At 38.9% G+C, this 23051-nt stretch overlaps 1 protein-coding gene across 1 annotated transcript in view; it reads left to right on the top strand.

Annotated features, from left to right (window-relative positions):
* The window catches only part of LOC139124793 (proton-coupled zinc antiporter SLC30A2-like), a 40408-nt gene that overhangs the window by 11688 nt on the left and 5669 nt on the right, over window positions 1-23051 (top strand). Inside the window, exons 2-6 of the mRNA XM_070690904.1 lie at window positions 778-924; window positions 15556-15709; window positions 18256-18598; window positions 20106-20211; window positions 21770-21904. Of these exons, the coding sequence (XP_070547005.1) occupies window positions 778-924; window positions 15556-15709; window positions 18256-18598; window positions 20106-20211; window positions 21770-21904 (885 nt within the window). The remainder of the gene's footprint in view (window positions 1-777; window positions 925-15555; window positions 15710-18255; window positions 18599-20105; window positions 20212-21769; window positions 21905-23051) is intronic.

Here is a 23051-nt window from a genome sequence, read left to right on the forward strand (position 1 = left end):
ACTACAGTTCTTTGATGCAGTGTGGTCGTCTGGCAATCCATCATCACGGCAGATGTAGTGCATGCAATACACAGTCCACACTGTCCAATCATGCGTGCATGTTTTTCCTGTTATAATTCAATTGGGTCAGAATTTTATAGCAAGGAACATACAAAATCTTGTAGATAAATCAATTTGGATGATCTATGTTGATCTATGCAAATTCCAAGTTTGGTGGACATGTGAAAATTATGTTTTTTTGCCTTCATGTACAAGATGGCATGTTTTATACCAAGCTGGACGCTCACTGCTAAAAAACCAATAGGTTTTATTACAGTTTCTCATTTCCACCCTTTCTTTGCATCTTTCTCAGCAACATTCCCAAAACCCCTCTCCTTGCATCCCTACTGCTAAATGCACGAGGGGCACAGTGTCATATCATTGACGCTATTTTACTTTTCCCTGTAGAGTAAACGCAGGGATGGCAGCAATTTTGAATATAGGTGAATTTTAGGCAATTTGTGTCTTTCATATCAAACTTTTCGCATAAACCCCAAGTTTTTATTCTAGATTTATTAAGACCATGGTTGAAAGTTTCGTTGAGGAAAGTTTTAGCAGAAGTTAAAATCATTTTCTTTGAAGGGGCGAACTACCTTAACCTGTTGTCAGCTATGGTTTCACCCAAACCCATTGTTATCGATGGTAATTGTGCAACTGTTCACTAGGGAATGGGGGTGAACAGGTTGATTTTGTCACAGCATTTTGCTGACTTTTTAAACCTTTTTTCCCTTGATATAGGTGGTTACATCGCCAACAGCCTTGCCATTATGACAGATGCAGCACATCTCCTAAGTGACTTTGCCAGTTTTCTAATCAGCCTCTTTGCAATATGGGTCGCTAAGCGACCGGCGACGAGGAAGATGTCGTTCGGTTTCTATAGAGCAGGTGAGTAAAAGACACTGAGAGAATATTCCTTGGCTCAACTCATGATATTTGAGACTGCAAGTAAACTCCTCAGCATCATTGTAAGAAGATTGTTTCTGCAAAGTTTATTTCTTATCTTTGAAAGGTAGGCAGAAAATCTGAATGGGAAAAGGTAGAAGTTACAATATGTGAAATGTCAACCAACAAATTTTTCAACTGTTGCCTGTTACAAACATTCTATTTTGTTTGGACTGTACCCTGTTTTACAGCCATTAAGAAGCTTTCGAAAATAGGGGGATGTCAATAAAATCATAAATGTAAGATATGACCCTTTCCACTGGTGCGACAGCTTGTATATTTCTTCGTCAATGAAGAACAGGTCGACCCCAAAGCGTACGATACCACCTTGGACCATTGTAGTATATGTAGTTTTTTCATGGTATATTTGTGTACTGGTAGAAAATACCCGTTGCCAACAGTTGGTATCAAAAAAGTTTACCGCTGTCATGCATTGTATGTAACGTCATGGGACTTGCTATGTTAGGTGTGTTTTGTGGCCTTCAAAGAAAGTACATTTGCTTAGCAACCTTATCTCCAACCTAACAAACAGAGTAAACACTGAGTGTGTACATAATGTACAGTAAACAAAGACAAGTGAATTTTTCACTTGTACTGCCTTTCCATTTCAACCATTGTTTTCACATATATTTTTAGCAAAAGTAACCTTATTCTGTAAATGATTTGCAACTTTCATGGTATAATAACCTTCAAACCGAGGTTTTCACTCATTTTGAAAATTTGCTCTCTGTATAATTAATCAATCTGTTGATTTTTATGCATCATATTCCATTCAATATCATAGATGAATGCATTTTATTCACTGTCATAGATCAGTGCATCAACGCATGTACAGTACCCAGCTCAATGCATTAATGTATGTACCGTACACTGTTACCGGATAAGTACAATACACAGTACTAGCGATTTTTCATAGTGCATCATGATTTGTACCAATGTAGATTCCCCTGTGAGGTCTACAATGTCTCCCATGTGTAGAAAAATTCCTGGACTAGTTGTAAAAATTCTGAAAACGCACTTTTAAGGACACCTTTCTTCTCAATTCCCATTTTAAAGGATTAAGAAAATTGTGCCTGATTGAGAGAGGAGATAGGATTTTTGTAAATTTTCCACTGATTGTGTCCTCAGCCATACAGAATAAAGTGATGGAAAGTAGGGAGACTACTTGCACCTGTATTATGAAACAAAAGGATATTGATTTTTTTTCGAAATAGGAAAGAAAAAAGAAATTTACATGCTAGCTCTTTTCAGAGAATGACCCCTTCAGTTGGTCAGAACTTGCTTCCTAAAACTTTGACTTTGTAGTACCTGCAAAATGTGGCTTTTATGGTTAATTGACTGTTTATTTGAAATTTATACTACAATATTTCAACGTACTTTTAATAAATATAATTAATCAATTATCTGAGACTTCACAATATAGCTTTCATACAGAACTGAAAAAGTTATAAGAAAACTAAAGCCGTTGGTACAAATCAAACAGCATTGTGGGTAATTTATTGTACTGTGCGATATAACAGTATGAACAGTGTACCCAGATCAGTGCATCAGTATACCGGTATGTACCGTGTAAGTACAGTGTAAGTACAGTTTACCCAGGTCAGTACATAAATGTACAGTGGTACCCAGATCAGTGCATTAATGTAAGTACAATGTATGTACACTGTTCCCAGATCAGAGCATCAATACAAGTAAATGTAACAGTATGTACAGAGTACCCAGATCAGTGTACCATATGTACAGTGTATTGTATATGCATTGTCAGCAGATACTGTAAGTGTATCAGTGTATGTGCAGTGTATGTACAGTGGTACCAAGATAAGTGCATCAATGTACGGGTATGTGTAGTGGTACTCAGATCAGTACATCAATGTATCCAGATCAGTGCATTGATGTATGGTACCCAGATCAGTGCATCAATGTATGGTACCCAGATAAGTGCATCAGAATGTGTAGTGGTACCTAGATCAGTGCATCAATGTATGGTACCCAGATCAGTGTATCAATTTATGGTACCCAGATCAGTGCATCATTTATGGTACCCAGATCAGTGCATCAATGTACGGGTATGTGTAGTGGTATCCAGATCAGTGCATTGATGTATGGTACCCAGATCAGTGCATCAATGTATGGTACCCAGATAAGTGCATCAATGTAAGTACAGCGTACACAGATCAGTGCATTGATGTACCCGTAAGTACAGTGTACACAGATCAGTACATCAATGTATGCTTTGTGCACCCAGATCAGTGTACCAATACATGTGTGTACAGTGCATCCAGATCAGTGCACCGAGTAGAGTATGTACAGCGCACCTGGATGGGTGCATTGATGTACCGGGGTATGTAGAGTGCACCTGGATTAGTGCATTGATGTATGTACAGTGCACCTGGGTTAGTGCATTGATGTACAGTACATATCCAGATCAGTCGTCGTCACATTGAGAGCGATGCCAGGGAAGTAGCTTCTCTCTTACCGGTAACATTTTTTGATTACTGTAAAATTGGCCAGTGAGGCCAATTGAAGTATTTGATGTACAGACAGTACCTTTACTACCACAAATTAGGAAAGAGCTTCCTTTAAGTGTTGTCATGGCAACTCCAACTCTTCAGGGTTTTGCCTTGAAATATCCTTTCCTTGAAAATATTCAAACTGCTTCCATCCTAGAATATGATCAGCTTGCCATTCAATGGTACAAAAATACATACAGAATATTAGAGGTCCGTGGAAAATAGTTTCAAAGACTTTTTCTGGCTGGCTATATTTCTTTGTCAGGAAATTTTTTTTCCTTATTATATTCCTTATACAAGCAACATGCTTTTTTGTAGTTTTTTACCGGTATCATCTTCTCTGGTATCATGTGCACTTAGTCACTATGGAGTCCCTTGTATTCTAATATTAGTCGTGAATATCATGTGTTATAATTACTGTAACATATGGCCCTCCTCCATTGATCAACATGTGTGCTTAAATTACACAAGGACAATAAAAGAATTACTATTTACAATACATGTACCTACCCAGTGTCTCCTATATTGGCTAACCTCTATGATATTGCTTGTATTTCTGTCCCTTTACGAACAGTATGTCAAAAGGGATAGGTTTTAGTATGGTAGACTACCGTAGTACTGATTTCAGCCTTCCAGAAATTGCATCAGAGGTTGATGAATATTCTGTTAAAAGGTCAGAGGATCTTCCAATCATTATTGATGACTTTGACTTTGGGTCAAACCATGGTGTTCAAGGGTTAATAACGTCCTCCAATTGGACTTAAAAGAGGTCATAATGTACTCTTAAAACCAGAGATTTCACTGACCAAACCCGTAACTCACTGCAGCGAACATTGTCTTGCCAGCACAGCTTGTCTTGATGTACCGTACATGATACAGTTTTTCCAAACCATCTTTACCATGTGACTAAGTGAAGATTTTTAAGGACCTTTGCAAGTATGGAAAAGTTTAACCTTTTTACCACCATGGTTTGGCCCAACACCATTGTTTTCAGTGGTGAATGTGGACCTGCTCACAGAGAATTGGGGATGGACAGGTTAAAACAACTATTCATACTTATACTGATCTGTGACCTGTTTGTTCTTTGATAAGCTTCTCATCGAATCCCTGACGGTACAAAGATTTTGCCACATTCACCTGAAATTATCAAACACAAAACATATAGCATGGAAATAAGTACAGCCTTTTTATTAAATACGTTTGTGAAATAGAGGAAAGAAATTCTGTGATATTGCCACACACACAACAAAATATTTTGATCAATGAATTTAATTTTATAATTTTACAGAATTCGTTTTATGATTGCATAAATATCTTAGGAAAAGAATAAAATTACCTTGCCAGAATGTCCAGTTTGATGGCCTTTTATCCAAGCCATCTCGCACATTTGCTTCACGTAAAGACACCTACTTTCTGGGAGGAGAACTTGATTATCCCTTGGCAAGTAAGGGTCATCGGTAGTAAGGTCCTGTCGGCGGTACGTATCATCGCCAAGTACTTTTTATAAGTTGAAGTACACATCGTGGATTTTATGCACTCCGTAGTGGCGGCTGCTCTTATAGGGCAGTTTGCCCGTGTAAAATCCACTTTGGTTGTTTTTACATGGCCGTCCATGGACCTCTAGGAAGTCTCTACGGTCATCAGATCAGACAAGTTGACAAGGCCCATCTTGACCAGTCGAAACACCAAAATGGCATTGAAAGCCTGATGCATCCACGAGGCAATCACATGCATCTACAGATTGAATTCCTTCTCACTAGCCAATAGCCAACAAGATAGAGTAAGGCAAGCCATTTTATTTAACCAATCAGACTAAAATAGCTTCTTCTACACAGGTGCATACCACTCTGTAGCCCTTATTCAAATGCAGATTTGCAGTTGACCAGAGCCCTTGTCTTACTTGTCTGGGATAGGTCATTCTCCCAGACTCGCATGCCAGGTGCATAATGACCTCTGTGAACCTTTCGACGTACAATGGGTTGTCCTATCCATCGTGGGTGTCCAAATCAAAAGTCGGCGATTATTGACAGTAAATAGTAATTTTAAAATTTCAGAGAAGATTGGCCTGTTTTTTCGTGGTAAAAGTCGTTAATCGCACCTCGTAGGTGAGCTGTTACAGTTGTGAACACCACACTTATGGTGTGATTGCCTTGTTTACAAGTTCCTGACCATATTAAAGTGTGGTGTTTACAACTGTAACAGCACAGCTACTCGTGCGATTACTATCGATTGCAACGCACACGCCGGAATTTCAATATGCTGTTATGATCTAATAGCAATACACCACCTCAGCAGAAAGTATACCACTCGGTTTTGACCAGTGTACTCCATATGTGCACTTGCTATTGCTCATGCTTTTACAGTGATCAAAGTCTCATGGTATACCATCACTCCGAGTGTTTATTTCATGCTGAATTACATACATACTTAACCCTTTGAATGCCAAAGTCAATTTTTGTAACCTTTGTAAAATATTCCGCAGTCAAGTTCTTTCTGATTTATGCCAAAATTTTGATAAAAAACTAGCGGATAAACTGTAATATCCACTTGGTCCAAAATTATGAAAAAATTTACAGAAAAGTTCATAAAAATTGGTAGAATGTTGCACTAAAGTTTTTGATGGAAAAATTACAACACTCGAAGGGTTAATCTGATGTCTTTTGAGGAGTGTTTGGTAGATATGTTTGTGTATGTCAATTCCAATCTACTGGTACGAGTCAGAGCTTTATAATTCTGCCATAAGCAAAAATCAAGTTGTAACATCTCCAGCTGTTGCGGCACAGAAGCCACCATGTTATCAAGTATTGTAATAGCAACAAAATTTGTCATTGACTTCCTAGGTTATATACAACACTGATTTTCATAAATGACACATACCAAGACGATATTGTTTGCTTCTTAAATACTTTGGATGCATCGAAGGGGAAACGTCAGAACAGAGATAAGATACAACATGTGACATTGTGTAATGTAGTTGGTAGGTCAAAGTTTGAAGGTCAAAAGTCATCACAAGCATGTGAGAGCTGCATGTAATATTATCGTGTTATTGATATTGTTCAACAAAATATTTGCAGACTTTTTCGATGTTGCTACCACATACTATATGCAAGCATCAATGGCAGTCTGCTCTATCTAATGAGATTTATTGTACATGTGTCATGGATACGTCCTTTGTCTAATATCTAGCTTTTCATTTTATTGTAATGAAAGTGTTGTTTCCAATACAGATGACTTCATATCTCCTTCCCTGTTGTAACTAAACCTTTCTGTAAAGTATTGGGTAGCATGATGTGTGGTACCCCATACCATGGGTAAAGACAGTGGGGACCTAAATCCTCCAGTATCTGGCCATATCATTTTAAGCATTTTAAATGGTATGGCCAGATACTAAGATGGCTTATTCCCCCTTCCCTTTATGGTAATGCCAGCCATTCCTCTAGAATGTAGTCCACAACTTTTGGGCCTCTGCAACCAGATACAAAGATACAGTACACTTTCATCAAGGGTGAGCAACTCATTTTCAGATGCACCAGCTCTCCCCCCCCCTCCCCTCCCCTCAGGCTAACAGCTCTGAAAAGTACTGGCCGAATGTCAGAATCCACCCTAACGGTCAATAATGTCTTAAATTCTGTTTAGGGTATACCATCAAAAAATAAACCATGATCACACAGTGTTGTGTGTTTCAAATATTTCACTAATATGCTGTGTATTGTCTAGTAATAACAATGCATTTTTTGATAGTACATGCTTTAAAATTTCTTTCTCATTGACTTTCCTGAATTCACTAGTCTGCTGGGCTATTAGAAAAAAGTCTAGCGGGCCAGCCCATGCGGTCAGGCTGGTGAATTTGCTACCCCTGTTCATTTTCCTCGCTTTGGCTGTACACAGAGTCAAGTTGAAGCTGGAATGTCATGTAACATGCAAGTCCCGGTATTTGGCTTGAAGGAAACTATGACTGGGTTAGACATGTCAGTGACTTATACCACAGTTGCAAATTTGTTTTATTTGATTGTAATGTGGGAAGTTTTTGAGACTGCTGAACCCTTTCATCAATAGTTTGGCCCAAACTCAATGAATATCAGTGGTGATTGTGGACCTATTTGTAGAGAGTGGGGGTGAACAGGTTAAGCTCTGTCATAGACAGGAGGGGTGATTTACAGGAATTGTCATAACCTTTCCACTCTCATGCCATAATGAACTGACGGATCCTGACTTTAGAGTTATTAGATACAACCCCTTTCACTATTAGAGCGCGAAGCTACTTCAGTGAACTGCAATAAAACCGCTTACACTAATTAGTTTCAGCTGCAGCTAGTGACAACATTGTAACGGAGTCAGATGACTCAACGTCGGCTGTAACTCTGCATGTGGGTAGTCAAAATAAATTAACAGAAACTGCCCAGTCATAACACACTACACTGACACACCAATCTGGTTTGAATAATTTTATTGCAGGAAAACAAAATACTGGTTAAACAAAAAGTTTCGAATTGTAACAATACAGTACAATAATATCAGCGAGCACATGGGCACCTACTTGCGCATGAGAACTGACAGCTAACACTGCTTTGAAAAACTCGATAATCTTGACTTTGAAAAATAAAAAAAAATCGATGTTTTTCGAAAAATTAAGTACTGTAAAACACATCACCACAAAGATAAACTCACTCTCCTCTCTCTCGCTCTCCCTCACACACACAAAGTATTTTCCATTTATAGCTTTACATAAGGTAAGTTTTTGTAATAACATAATCTGTTTTGGCTTACCGGTACATGTAAATTAAAAATTATATCACCAAATAATTTGTATCACGGTAAAACTCGATAGTATCATCTGCACTTATCGTTGTTATCGCTTCATATACTGCTACTGGCACGCTAGCATGTAATAGAGGTCGGTAGTAATCCCTATTTAGCATGGCCTTCAGTTTGTTAAAACACTGTTCTGTCGGATTGAACTCTGGCGAATACGTTGGTAAGAAAACAAGTTCAATTCCAAGATCTTGAAGCCAGTTTGTAAGTAGCCTTTGGCCCTCATTTCGATGAATAGGTGCGTTGTCGACAACAACGGTATCTCCCGGCTCCAATACCGGCTGTCCATTACTGTCGTATGCTTCGGCGGCTTCAGTGAAAAATCTAAGATAGTTATTAGTGTCAGATGGACCCCAGATCACATCACAGAACTTTACGCCATCATAACCAATTAACAGACTTACTGAATGATTTCCGCCAGCAGCATATCTTCCAAGCTCAACACATCTTTGTCCACACGGAGAATGCCCATACTTCGACTGTCCTGTGTTAACTTTCACACCACTTTCATCCATAAACTTTATAGTGCGAGCATTTTTAGTTTGCATGTAGTCTAAATACGCTTCCGTGTATGCAATATTTGCTGGTGTATATTTCCCTTGAGGAACGACTGTCATCCTTTTGCGAGTCCATGGACCACCAGAAAGTTTCGTACAAACTGTTCGAGAAACTGTACTGATGCTCACGTCTTTCCCAGCATACTGTCTGAGTTCATCGCGTAGTTCATTCAGTTTGATTGAAGGGCGTTCGGTCTTCAAACTCTCGACAAGGTCAATGTCCGGCTGGTCAAGAATTGTAGCACCACGGTGTCTGCCTCTCTGACACTCGCTCAAGTCGTTCGTTTGGCAAAATTTGTCCCAAGTTGCACGAACTGTTCTATGATGAACGGACATCTTCTTGGCGACCACAGTAATGCTGCCCCGTGGACATATCCCCGTTTCCTTATTAGCCCCAACTTTTTCAAGTTCTGTTACAATTTGCATTCGGTAGTCCTTACTCAGGTGGTATCCAGGGTTATACCAGCGGCCACTGCGCGAACGTCGCATGTTTTCACAGCCACAACGTGTTGAGAAAGAAAGTTCAAGATTAACACCAACAAAACACGTGTTAAAGAAACGCGTGACGTATAATAAAAGATCAACCGACATCCGGAGGTCAAGGGTTAGCATAGGCAAAACTATCATATAAATAGGAGGGACCATTTTTCAATACGTACACAAACACACGAAAATAAATATTTTAAGTTATTTCATACAATATTCAATAACATTGACAAACGACGTGGACGGCAATCCAGGGAAAATGCATTTTGATATAGTTAGGGCAAAAATTAACTACTCGTATGTTCATGTTCAGCTTCCTGCTGAAAAAATAGAATCGTCCAGTAAAGTTTAGTGCGCGAAAGTCGTGGCCACACGTGGGAAATACCGTACTATTGAGACAGTCCGAAAAACAAACAACATGGAAAGTGCAACCGTAACTCCACGGCGTAAGACAATTGAGGAGTTTTTATCTCTTATCGACCCGGCTTAATGAAGTATCGAGAAGACTTCCAGCGTTTGGATTTCTTGAACGAATCATCAATGAAATTCTTTCGTTCACGGGACTTTGACAAATTTTCGATGCCAGTTAGTACAGTGCACAAGAGGATGATTTTAAACGCAGTTGCGAAATTGCAGACTCCGAGGTCACATCTGGGAGTTGATCGCCATGATCTTTTCGAGGAAAGAAGTCCGATTGGAGCTAAACCGAGCCAAGAAAACAAGGAAAGTGCGTTGCCAAAGCACTGTTCAAGTCACCACGGAGTGATCCCAAACAACACAGTAAACGTGAAGCCCTATCCAAGGAGGATGGATTTTTCGACAACTACCATTACAACACACCACAGGAGCTTGCCTTGCAATCGCTTGAAAAGGAAATTGCATTCGTAGAAGCTGAACTTGACAATGCCAAAGGAAAATTTAACAATTTGGAAAACAAGTATAAAGAACCAAGACGCGAACCCGGGCAGAAGAAGTGTCATAATTGTCATTCATACGGCACTCACGATAAACGATCATGTCCCTTTGAAAAGTGTGTGTCACCTGAACAATGTGGTATAGTTGCCGACCACCCAGAGTTCAGAAAGGAATTAAATTCTGCTTCTGATTTAGTGACCAAGTTGACAACAGAGCTGAAGAAAAAGCAAAATGAGTATGATGTGAAGAAGCAAGCATTTAACTCATCTCGCAGGTCTTTTTATTCGTGTATTTATGGTGCATTGGTTAACTCGAACAAGAAGAAGTACTTGTTACGAACTTGCCATGGCCTTGTTCCGAGCACCTTAGTAATAAAAGAGGATGCGGCAATACTGGAAACTCATTACAAGGGAAAGGTGCCAAATGATATCGAGACAGCCAGTTTAACATTCCAAAGCATTATCACAACTTCAAGCAGAGAAGTAACATTGCCGATAGATACAGCTCCTATGCAAAGCGGGCGTACGATCCTGTTCGTGAGCGACTCAATGCTGCATTTCGCGGAAACAGTGGCCTTAAGCCCAACCCGAAACTGCCAACACCATCTGTTTCACCAACATCAAGTTTACAGAAACCCTCTCCGATCACAAGCATGCAATATCAAGAAAATCAGCCTGAGGTAGCAATAACTTTGACATCGCCAGCCTCACCTGTTCAAGCTTCACCACTTGCTCAATCGTCAGCTAGCGGGGACAGTTTACAACTTCTGTGATGTTTCAAAACCCAAGTCCAATGTCATACGGGCATCCAGCATATCCATCCCCGTATTCGTGGAATCATGGTATGCAATGCAGTACCACCATGCATCTTACATGCCATATGTGCCACCTGATTACCAGTACAGTGCTGAATTATGGCAACCAGCAATCCACCAACCGTGCATGCCATCAGTGTCGCCGCCTCCGCCGCCGCCGCCACCAACACTGCCACCACCGCCGCCACCACCACCTCCGAGTAGCAGGGATTAATTTCGAAGTGGACATTTGTGTGGACAGTATTCTAAATTTCGTTCGTAGTGAATCACTTGTTTACGTTGTGGTTTTAGACTCAAAATTGTGATTTCAGTTTTCAACGCACACAATCGTTTGCTTTAACCATCGGATTGTTTTCATTTCATAGCGCGTTATAGAACATTGAAATTTGTGTAGCTCGCAAAGGACAATGTCTTGCTTGAGGTAGATTCACATCAAAATTCATTTTTCAAAGTTACGATTATCAAGTTTTTCAAAGCATGTGTTAGCTGCCTGTTCTCATAGGCAAGTAGGTTCCCATTTGCTTGCCAACGTTGTTATATTGATATAGTTTTTGTATGTTTTCCTGCAATAAAATGTTTCAAACCAGATCGGTGTGTCAGTGTAGTGTGTTATAACTGGGCAGTTTCTGTTGCACCGTGGCTACTTGATACAGACAAAAGTTCTGCTTGTCAAAAGCTAAAACGTGCTCTGTCTTGGGTTGTAAATGAGAGTTTACGATTGGTACCCAGTGTTCAAGATTACAAGATACAATGTAACATTACCATGCACACTGGTCCGTGTACAAGTCTTGTTTATTTCAACTTCCCGAGACAAACTGTCTGCATGGGACATACAATGTTGTCGACTTTGCCAGCTGGCTACAGCTGAAACTAATCAGTGTAAGCGGTTTTATTGCAGTTCACTGAAGTAGCTTCGCGCTCTAATAGTGAAAGGGGTTGTAGATACGACCAGAGGGGGTCGCATACAATATTGATGGATACCCACTGCCTTGTTGGAAAGTGCTGAGTTCAGCTGACCCTTGATGTCTGAGCTCATGTTGAGATGTTGTTTCACCATTTGGCAGATCGTCCATGTGGCCGACACGAACACAAAGTGTCTGTTACCGGCTACCAAAAACTATGAAAAACAGTAAAGAATGAGCTACAAAATCACTATCAGTTTTAAGTTGCAGGTAGCATAAGTCTGTGCCTTTGTATAAATACTATAAAAATAGTAGAAAGTGAGCAACCAGCTGAAAGTTAGTAGAGGAGACCTTAACCGCATATCATTTGCATCTCATTGTCGGCTACATGGACTGTGTGCCCACCATGGACCATCACCATTTAGTGCTGCCATACTCATCTGCCCCTTGCCACCACATGGTTTGGCCCGATCCCATTGTTGTCAATGGTGATTGTGGACCTGTTTACAGGGAATTGGGGGTGAACAGGTTAAATGTCCATTAGCAGCGTGATATATATTTTAGTAGCAGATATATTTTTTGAAGTATTTTTGTCCTGTATGTGAAATATAGTTTCTTGTATCGCTCACCCAGAAATCATGTCATAATGCTTAGGCATTCAACTCATCATTGCATTTTGTGGACAACTGAATTTCAGTGCAGAATAGAATAAACTTATCAATGTATCCTTTTTGCATATTTTCCACACATGTGAGCTCTTTATAAGTCGCTATTTTTTAGGGAGAAGAATCAGAAGTTGTTCTCATTTTATTGAACAAATAATATTGTCAAAATAACAGCTATCATATCTTAACGTACATGCAGAATGTGCCTCGGGGACAGATATTTGAACTCATAAATTTTTACAATTCTTTTCTGATCTACCACTTGTTGCGGCTCATTTCAAAGCTCTTGGAGACAGAAAAATTTTCTCCATCTTAGTGTTTTGAAAATGGAACATTGTTGTTTTTCCAACAGAGTCACCACAGGGATGGCGCCCATTTTGAATTTCAGTTATCGGTAACTGTTGGGTAATTTGTTTCTCCAGTACCAAACTTTTGATAGGACCACTGACTTTAATTCCTCATTTTGTAAGAGAGCTAATGGTTGCAAGTGTCATTGAGGAAAGTTTGAGCAAAAGTTTATGCACTTTTAAGGTACATACTGTTACTACCATAACTGTACATAGGAAATAACATCTATATGTCTACGTTAGATCAAGCCCTGGCTGCGGAATTGAAATATGCACCTACCAAATTGCATGCAATTTTTGAAAACTCAACCACACTTACCGGTACATTATTGCTATTTCATCTTATGGTGACAAGAACATGCATGGTTAAACACATGAATATTCTTCACAAACAACTTCCATCATTGTTTACTTGACATATTCTAGACTAGGGTAATTCTTCTGAATAGTAATATGATTTTTGAAAATCACCAAGATATTCATAAACCTATGATTGAATTTTTAAAAAGTATGAATATTCATGTGAGTTTTGTTTCAATGATGTGGTCAAGCATTTGACTTCAATAATGTTATGACTTATTGAACATCAATTGAAAATATTCTTCTTGGAATACATTTCAGAAATTAATTCAGAAGATATTAATAGTATGTCACAAAGATATCATGATGGTTAAATCCCACCCCACCCACAACATTTATTTAGCACCGGAACATTTCCCACCAACCAAGAAGTCATAAAAAACATGTCCTTTATTTTCTCCTGAGTGAAATCAGGATCCTACACCTAATATTCTATCCATTGTTATATTGTAGGATACTAGAAAATCAAGTCAACATCTGGTTTTAACCCTAACAAGATGTATATGACATCACTAGACTGAAATATTAATCCTTTGAGTGCGTAATTTTTTCCCACCAAAATTTGAGTGCAACGTTTTACCAATTTTTATGAATTTTTCTGTAATTGTTTTGATAATTTTGGACCAAAAGGATATCATATTTCATTGGCTACAGTTTTTTACCACAATTTTAGCAAAACTCTGAAAAATGACGTATTTTATAATGAATTTGGCTCTCCATGCTTGGGAGGTACTGTATTGTTTTGCTACTTTGTATCAACATATGTAATGTCATAAAGATAAGGAAATATATGAAAAAACTACATTGTAACTAATTGTGAGCCATTTAAGTTGAAGATGGCAATCTTCTTGAGGCTAGTGAGCCCGGTTTGTATGAGCTATTTTGAGCTATCATTTTCCCATCAAAGGTTTAACTTCAAGTGACATGATGGAAGTAAACTCAAAATCAATTTCTGCCATGCCTTTGTTACCTACCAAGCAATTCTAGGTGTAACATTAGCCCTGATTGGTCAAGTACTAGGTGATGTATCACTAGCCCTGATTGGTCCATTGCTCAGTGTATCACTAGTTCTGATTGGTCCACAAGATTTGAAACTGTTGACTAAATGCAGCACAGGAAAGTGTAGGGCTTGCATGGATGAGTGAAGTTGGTTAGTGGGACTGTGCAATATTGACCTAGCCAAGCTGGACCATGAACACCATTGTTTTATTTATGTGATTTGTGATAAAGATACCACATTTAGTTATCAGTGATAGTTATCAGCTGGCGGTAACAGTTTATGAGGTTAATAATTTATTGCTGCCATTGTATTTGTATTTTAACAGTTGCAATGTATTTTTATCAGTATATCTTTGCCATAAAGTTGACATATGTCAAGCAGGAGGGACAGTCTGACAGAAGTGGTTTTCCGTTTTTCCTCCCTAATTTTGTCTGTAAACATCCTCTGTTACCTGTTTGTCTTTTATTGTGACTTTTTTGGCAAGGCCGTCCCATTTAATGCAAACTGGTATCACAGATACTACACAACAGATTAACAAAAGAAAGAAAGAAACAAGCAGGCTACCCTAAAAGTTTGGATTTATTTGAAATGAATGAATGAGTGTGTGTTTGGTTCTCGCTCATCATTTTCAATTTTAAGTTTTGTCTTTTGCGTTATTTTAAACAAACAGATGTCTTTGCGTTTCAGCTATGTTGTTGTTTATCTATGTATGTGTTTGTAAAAAAAGACACGCTAACAATGTGTAAAAAGAAACTGAGTTCCGTTCAGTCAAATGCTTTGACAAGTTTCCTAGATATAAGAAAATTTGATTAATAAATCATTTATCAAATTGAACTGATATTAAAATATTAGAATCAGATCTTATCAATGTATTCATGTCAAGGTAATTACACATTTTTTTTCAAGAAATGCAACTGATATATTACGTGCTAGTTTCCTTGCCGGGTGTGTTGTCTCAAAACAAACTGACTTATTTGACAAAACTTACTGTTAGAAGTTTGTCTGAATTGTTATCAGTGGCACCAGATGTTTTTCACAAATTTCCAAATCTAATAATAAATCAACAATCAAGATCACGGCTCGTTGCAATCATGTTTGTTAAAGGACGTTTTTTCATATCTGAAGACAATAATTTGAGATTTTAAGTGATTTTCTTTCTTTCAAAGCTATTGTAATGTTCATGATAATGTTGATTATATTTTTCAGAGGTAATTGGTGCTGTTATTAGTGTTCTTATCATTTGGATTCTGACCGGAGTCCTGGTATACTTAGCTATACAAAGATGCATAGACCAGTCCTATGAGATTGATGCAGACATTATGCTTATAACAGCAGGTTGTGGGGTCGCCATCAATCTTCTGTAAGTATTGTCTTTGAGGAAAACTTTTGTTTGAGCACCTAAGTTGGTGGCATGTAATGTGTTCGTATTTGTTTTAAACTTGGTGCAAGGATGATACACTGGCATACATTTGCATGTCGGTTGATTTTGTCATATAATCCAATATGGCCGTCTGGCGGCCATTTTGTTTCCATTTCCTTTATGTCTGAAGGCATTATGCGGATGTACTTTGACAGATTTCCTTCAAAGTTAACACAAGGACTTAGGCTTATAACAGCAGGTTGTTGGGTCGCCATCAATCTTCTGTAAGTATTGTCTTTGAGGAAAACTTTTGTTTGAGCACCTAAGTTGGTGGCATGTAATGTGTTCGTATTTGTTTTAAACTTGGTGCAAGGATGATACACTGGCATACATTTGCATGTCGGTTGATTTTGTCATATAATCCAATATGGCCGTCTGGCGGCCATTTTGTTTCCATTTCCTTTATGTCTGAAGGCATTATGCGGATGTACTTTGACAGATTTCCTTCAAAGTTAACGCAAGGACAACACATATTTGAGGATATGATGCAATTTCTCTGCCACAAAGCTATTTTTTGATGAATTTTTCATGTCAACACATGTATATATAACTTTTTCTACAATTCAAAAGAGAATATACCATACAATAATGTTATAAATCTATTATTCTGTGAAATCAACCCCTTAGTAGGTACAGTATGTTACATATGCATGAATACTTCGCTCATTTACATCTGAGCAACCAACAAACATACGATTTTGCTATAAGGGGACTGTGTCGTTAGTGATGACTTGTTAAAAACTTGAATCAGGCATACCTTCCAATAATGCAGTCTGGTCACTTTGACCTTTAACCCCTGGTGAGAAAAAAGGTCAATAACCAATCAGATAATTTAATCTCTTTTGTTGGTCTGTTTAACTGTTTACCCCTGTTTGCAAATACCACACAAACGTCAAATATTTACAGACAGGATTGGCTGTAATACTGTACCAAATAATCTGATTTTACAGGATTTGTTTAGTCTGCTATGTAATCAATATCACTGCATGGCCCTCAGGGCCGGGCAGACGACAAGCAGTGTTTGCATTTTTGGTATTTTTTAAGTAGCAACGTGCATTCTTTTTTGTAACTGTGGATTGGGAATTTATAGTAATATCAATAATTCTTAGAGTATATACTGTTACGAATGCTTGAGTTCACATGAGGACATTGTGGATACTTGGACTTTGACATGGCTGTGGTTTGTAGATTGTTATGTGGTTGTGTAACTGTAGGTATATGTGAATGAAGCGTGCAATAAAGCATGTTTTGCAGTCCTTGTATAATTTTACCATTTATGTTAAAGCTGCCCTTTTCACCACCATGGTTTGTCCCAAATCCATTGTTTTCTATGGTAAAGTTGGACCTGTATACAGGAACTGGGGGTGAAAGGATTAAAGCTGCACTTTTCAATCCCAGGTTCTCGCATTAATGGAGTTCTCCTCCCAGTCAAACACTTGGCCAGTACGATGTTTGATTTCTATAACATTAATTACACAAACTGATCTCAACCTTTTGTCACCTTTTGCTAATCCTGCAAACAGAGTTTACACAAGTGCTTGATTGACGGTCTGTTCAAATCGCCAACGGTCATTTATTCCCCACCACAAACGCTCAAATTTCCTAAAAATTGTCTTCCAGTTGCATTAGAATTTGAATATAACCACAGAGTTTGATCGGCAGCAACTTCGCACTGTCTGCTTAGCACTATAGCAGTCTGTCTGTGTTTTTGCGGCCGGGGAAAACTAAAAAGTGGCATTTTATGGAGTGTGTGCCTGCGTGTTGCCTGTTTGGTGTCCATGCACTTACACAATGATTGCCGCCATAGCGTGGCGTCCTTTCAAAGGGAGGCTCCGCCTTCAAGGTAGTATGCAGCTTCAAAGTGATTTTGCTCAAACTTTCCTCAGCGAAACTTTGAACAAGTTTCTTACCAAATCAAGAATAAAAATCAGGGGCTGCCATGCAAAGTTTGGTACTAGATAAACAAATTACCTAACATTTACCAATATGTGAAATTCAAAATGGCTGCCATCCCTGGAAAAGTAAAATTTTCATTTTTCGAAAAACTAAGACTGTGAAAATTTTTCTTATTCCCAGAGCTTTACGATGAGCCCCCACAAGTGGTAGATTAGAAAAGAATTGTTAATTTTGAGAATCCAAATATCTGTTGCTAAGGCGCAAATCTAACTCAACACTTTCAAAGTGAAATATTTTAATGTGGTAATGTGTACATAGTAAAACTGTCCCTGCCAGTTTACTTGTTGCCATTGGGTGAACTAGGTTTTTTCTTCTTCTCTGTTAAGAAATGCAACGTATATGTACTAGCTTTCCAAACATGATGTGTCACAAACAATATGGGTGTCATCCCTGTGTCTATACACTGAAGTGACATCATGATTTGCGATAAACGATCGTAATGTGCCAAATAGTTGTTCTTTAGGGAGGTGGGTATTAGTAAAATCGACAGATTGCCATGAATTTGTCAATGTGTTGTTTTACACCCATAGATTGGTCTCCGTTCTTCATCAAACTGGACATGGCCACAGTCACGGAGGAAGCAGTACACACTCGCACACCGTCAACGTTGAACCGTGCGACACCAGCCAGAGCAACGGAACGCCAACTTCTCAGTACGTGTCAATCAGCCATGTGGAAGTGGAGCCATTTGCAAGTGAACGCTCTGTCAACCCCTGCGATACTCAGAGATTTGACAGCTATGAGGCACTACAGGCACAACAGCCGCAGCAGGAGAAGAGAAATATCAACGTTCGCGCCGCTTTTATTCACGTTCTTGGAGATCTTATACAAAGTGTTGGCGTACTTGTAGCGGCGTATATCATCAAATATCGGGTATGTAACATTGTTGATATTTGGCTGAAATGTTCAATGATGGAATAGTGATGTCCTGATGAATGATTCCTCGAAATACCACAAATTCAAAATCAAGGCTTTTTTGCCAGCGTGATCACTCTGCTAGTCAGTCTGTGTGTGTTATAAAAGCAAGGCTATATTCCATAAATCTTGTGACTTTTGTTAAGTTGGTCTGTAAGAGATGTCTTGAAATTGAAAAACTTCAACTCTCTCTCTCAAACTTTCCATAAGGAAACTTTAAATCATTCCGTTTTGAATACAAGAATAGAAATCGGGTCGACGTGCAAATTTAGGGCGATAGAGAAACAAATTACCCAATATTTACTGAAATTTTCAATTCCAGATTGTTTGCATCCCTGTGTTAACTCTATTGGGAGATTCAATTTCCAATTTTCAAGAAAACTAGCTAGTAAAAATTTGTCTACTCCCTGGGTTTCTAAATGAGCCCCCACAAGTGGTAGGCTGCAAGAATATTGTGAAAGTTTGAAAGTCTGAATATCTGTCCCCGGGGCGCATTCCACCTCAATCTAGTTGGGTCCATATTACAGAGACAGCCCGTTAGGATAAGTTTTCATTGTATGTAAAAATAAGTACGGTCAAAATTCTTCAGGACAGTTAGTACTGGTTTGTTGAATGATGTCATATTTGATTTACCTGTACTGTACCGTTGTGAGGATACTTTGAACTGCTGCATGCAGCTATTAGTGTTTTTCACTGTTTCAGCCACTTAATTGAAATCTTGAACCAATATTCTAAATTCTTTTAGAAATCAGTGTTTATTCCTCATCCTGGGTTTTGCACATAAAATGTGGCGGTGTGGTTATTTTTTCCCTTGTTTTACCACAAGATCCAACTAATGACGTGAAATAAACAAACCAGGAATGTTCATATGCAGTGATATAATTCTGACACACAATAAGATGATGACCATAACTCAGTTGTTCAAACTATATAGCACATACACGTAATATTACGAACTTCACGTGGTAGAACTCGCCAAAAGTAGCACACTTTGATAATTTTGTATTCGATAACGAAATGCCGCCGTAACACATCCAGATTGACGCATGACTATCATGAAGAAGAGAAACTGAGCAATTTCTTGTTTTGGCGTCGTGACGTGTCAATCATTGTAAATGTAATGGTGTGTATTTTGCCATAGAGGGCACTGTTACAGAATGCGATGTTGCGTGATAGGGTCAAACTTTTAACTTCTGTCGGTAAGAATTACTGAGATTTTTCTTTGTTTTTTATTCCCCTTTGAAGAAGGTAGTGCGACTTTGATTTGGCAGTGTCCATTCATGCATCCATGGAGATATTTAAAGGTTTCCAAATTTATTAACCAAGCGGGGACTTTGTCATTTACAGTGACATGTTTTTTAAAATCAGTGATATGAAGATGATGTGAAATTTATATCAAGTAGCTTTTATAACAAGATGCATCGGTAATCATGTCCTTTTGGCTTTTTATTTCATTTTCCAACAGCCTGAAGCTAAGATAGTGGATCCTATATGTACCTTTATATTTTCAATCCTGGTGCTATTTACAACTTTAAACATTTTAAAAGATGCAGTCCATGTACTTATGGAAGGTGAGTCTGTCGTTTAGCTGTAACTTTTGAAGATTTTTATCAGTATTACTGTTTAGTAAATCTGGAGTTTGAACAGAGCGCTGTACAATCTAAAACTACATGCACAAAAGTGCATGGGAATATGTGTATTTTCGTATGGGCTTGTACACGTGAGTTGGCTTGTGCCGCCATCACATGATCTTTCGGGCATACTGAATCATTAGAACATTGGGTCCTTTTTTAGTTTGAAGTAGAAATATATCCATTTCTTGTGTTACTTGCAAAGCATGTTGAAGCACTTACTGTTTAGCTGGTCAATACTTTGTCTGTACATGTAAAATGCACTGTTATTGTTTACATTTTAACCCTTTGAGCGCCAATGTCAATTTTTGTCAGCTTTAGAAAATATACACCGGTTTTTTCCAGATTTTTGTCAAAATTTTGATAACAAACTGTAGCCAATGAAATGTGATGTCCATTTGGTCCAAAATTATCAAAATATTACAGAAAAATTCATAACAATTGGTAAAAATGTTTCACTAAAATTTTTGGTGGGAACAATTACACCACTCAAAGGGTTAATTCTAGTCTGGACCAGAATTCAACTGTCAACAATAACAATGCAGTCTTTTGCATGTACAGGCTGAGTTGACAAGCTGAATGCAGTGGATTACAATATGCTTTTGGGGTTAGAATAAGGCACTAGTTGATGTTAAAAACATAAAGTGATAAAATCATAAAAAATACTGCTACTGGCCCTTTAAACCAAGATTACTGAAATAGTTCAAAAAAAAAGACAGAAACAAAGCCTTATTCCCTTCAAGTCATGGATACAAGTATGGTTAGAGAGATAAATGTTTTGAAAGGAAGAAAACATTTCCTGTTCTCAGCGCAGGAAAGAGAATGACATTGAGACTAGGGTCAGCTACAAAGAAAGAAAGCAAAACGAGAACTGTGTTTTTGATAAGAACATGAAGCAAGTACATGATATGATATTGTATTCAGTACTACAGGCCATTGGCCTTCATCTACAGTGTATCTCTATAATTATTGAAAGCGTGTACGGGTGTAGTATGTCAGAGTTCTCTTTTCTGAATTGAAGTGAGTATTTTCATTTATCCCAGAATTATCCATGCAGAAAGCCACTTCCCCTGTTCAGTATGCATGTGAGCCATCTTTCACTCTTTAGTTCTTTCGAACTGTTTACATATTATGCGTATAAGTTGTGTGAATGTGGGTCTGTTCTCAGCTTGTCCTCGGTATCTCTCAGCCTACCTCCATTTATAATAGGTAATCCCTTCCACCTCCCATCACTGAAATGTTCTAGGGGGGGGGGGGTGAGCAAGGGGAGGGGCACCCCATAGAAAGGTATACATGTTTTGCGCTTCATACCTGCACCCCCTTTGCCTCATGTAAACTGTCGACGAGGAATGAGGAATGTTTAGTCCAAGAACTTCAACTTTTGAACCCCATCCCACCCCAATTTCAGGGAATATTGTCTTATACTACAGAATGCCCAAGCTGTCTGCATACCTGGCGGACCATACCACTGTCTAATAGGGATGTTATTTCATTGCAGGTGCACCAAAGGACATAGACTACAACAAGGTAAAGGAGGATTTGATGGCAATCCAGGGAGTCCAAATGGCACACAGTCTACATATATGGTCACTAACCATGAGCAAACCAGCTCTGGCTGTACACTTGGCCATTGGTAAGTGTGTGGGGAGGAGGCAGAGAAAGAAAGCAACTAGAGGCAGGGTGAATAAGGGATGTTTAGGGGCTCTGTAGGGAAGAGGGGTGTAAACATTTCCTGGCAGTGGCAGGGGAGGGGGGATCTGGGGAAAGTATGAAGGAATTTAGATAGGCATCGCTATTATCTACCATTTGAGACATGATGGTTAGACAGACAGACAGACAGACAGACCAACACATTTAGACATACGCAATGATATGTGGGGAGAGCTGCAGACATATTGAAGGGCAGTGTTCTTGCAGAGTTTTGCATATATAGTTAATGGGTATGGAACCCAGTACCATTTCTGTTGTCCCCACTGTGGTGACTCTGCTTAACAAAGATGAACCCTGGTGACATGATTGATGAATGCCGGTGAAATTTACCACAGTTACTTTCCTTGACAAACACACTCAAAGTTGTGGTTTTGGGGGGTGGGTCAGGGCTCGAACTTAACGGTTGCCCGCTTGCCCGGGGCAAGTAAAACCTGACATCGGGCTGGTAAAAATAAATTACACTTGCCCAGTGGGGCAAGTGATAGACTTTGATCAAATTTACATGTTCTCGGAATAAAAAACTCAAAGTATTTTGTTAAACAATGTTCGCTGTTTCAAGTCACTGAAGCGGGTATCACAACGGACAAGCTGGACGTCAACATTCAGCGAGTGATATTCAGCTGTTGTCTTTCCTCCCTCTGGAAGTCTATCTCACTTGCTTGTCCCTAGTGACTCCAAGGGGGTGTTGGTCAGTAATTTCAACAGCCACTTTGCACGCGGTGACCTGACTGAGACAACGCAGACTGTACGTCATAGCGAAGCAAACCACCCTGTTTTCATGTAAATTTTTGAAATCTACGCCTGACAAAGTCACAGATTCCGGAACAGGATCTGTGTCAGGGGATACAATACACGTTCAACCGGCCAGCCACTCAGAATCGACGGTGATAAAGCTATAGCGCGGTCGCAGCATCGAATTCAGTGGAAAGTTAAGTGAAGAAGCAGAAGTGCGACATATATGAAAGGAAACGACAACGGAAGTTTCAAAACTTCTGGAAAAGAGATTTGCTGATGCGAATATCGATTGATGGGCCACCCCTTCAACTGTATGACCCCAATCCTGCACTAGC

Source organism: Ptychodera flava, assembly GCF_041260155.1.
Source record: "Ptychodera flava strain L36383 chromosome 23 unlocalized genomic scaffold, AS_Pfla_20210202 Scaffold_24__1_contigs__length_23054250_pilon, whole genome shotgun sequence".
Taxonomy (NCBI): domain Eukaryota; kingdom Metazoa; phylum Hemichordata; class Enteropneusta; family Ptychoderidae; genus Ptychodera; species Ptychodera flava.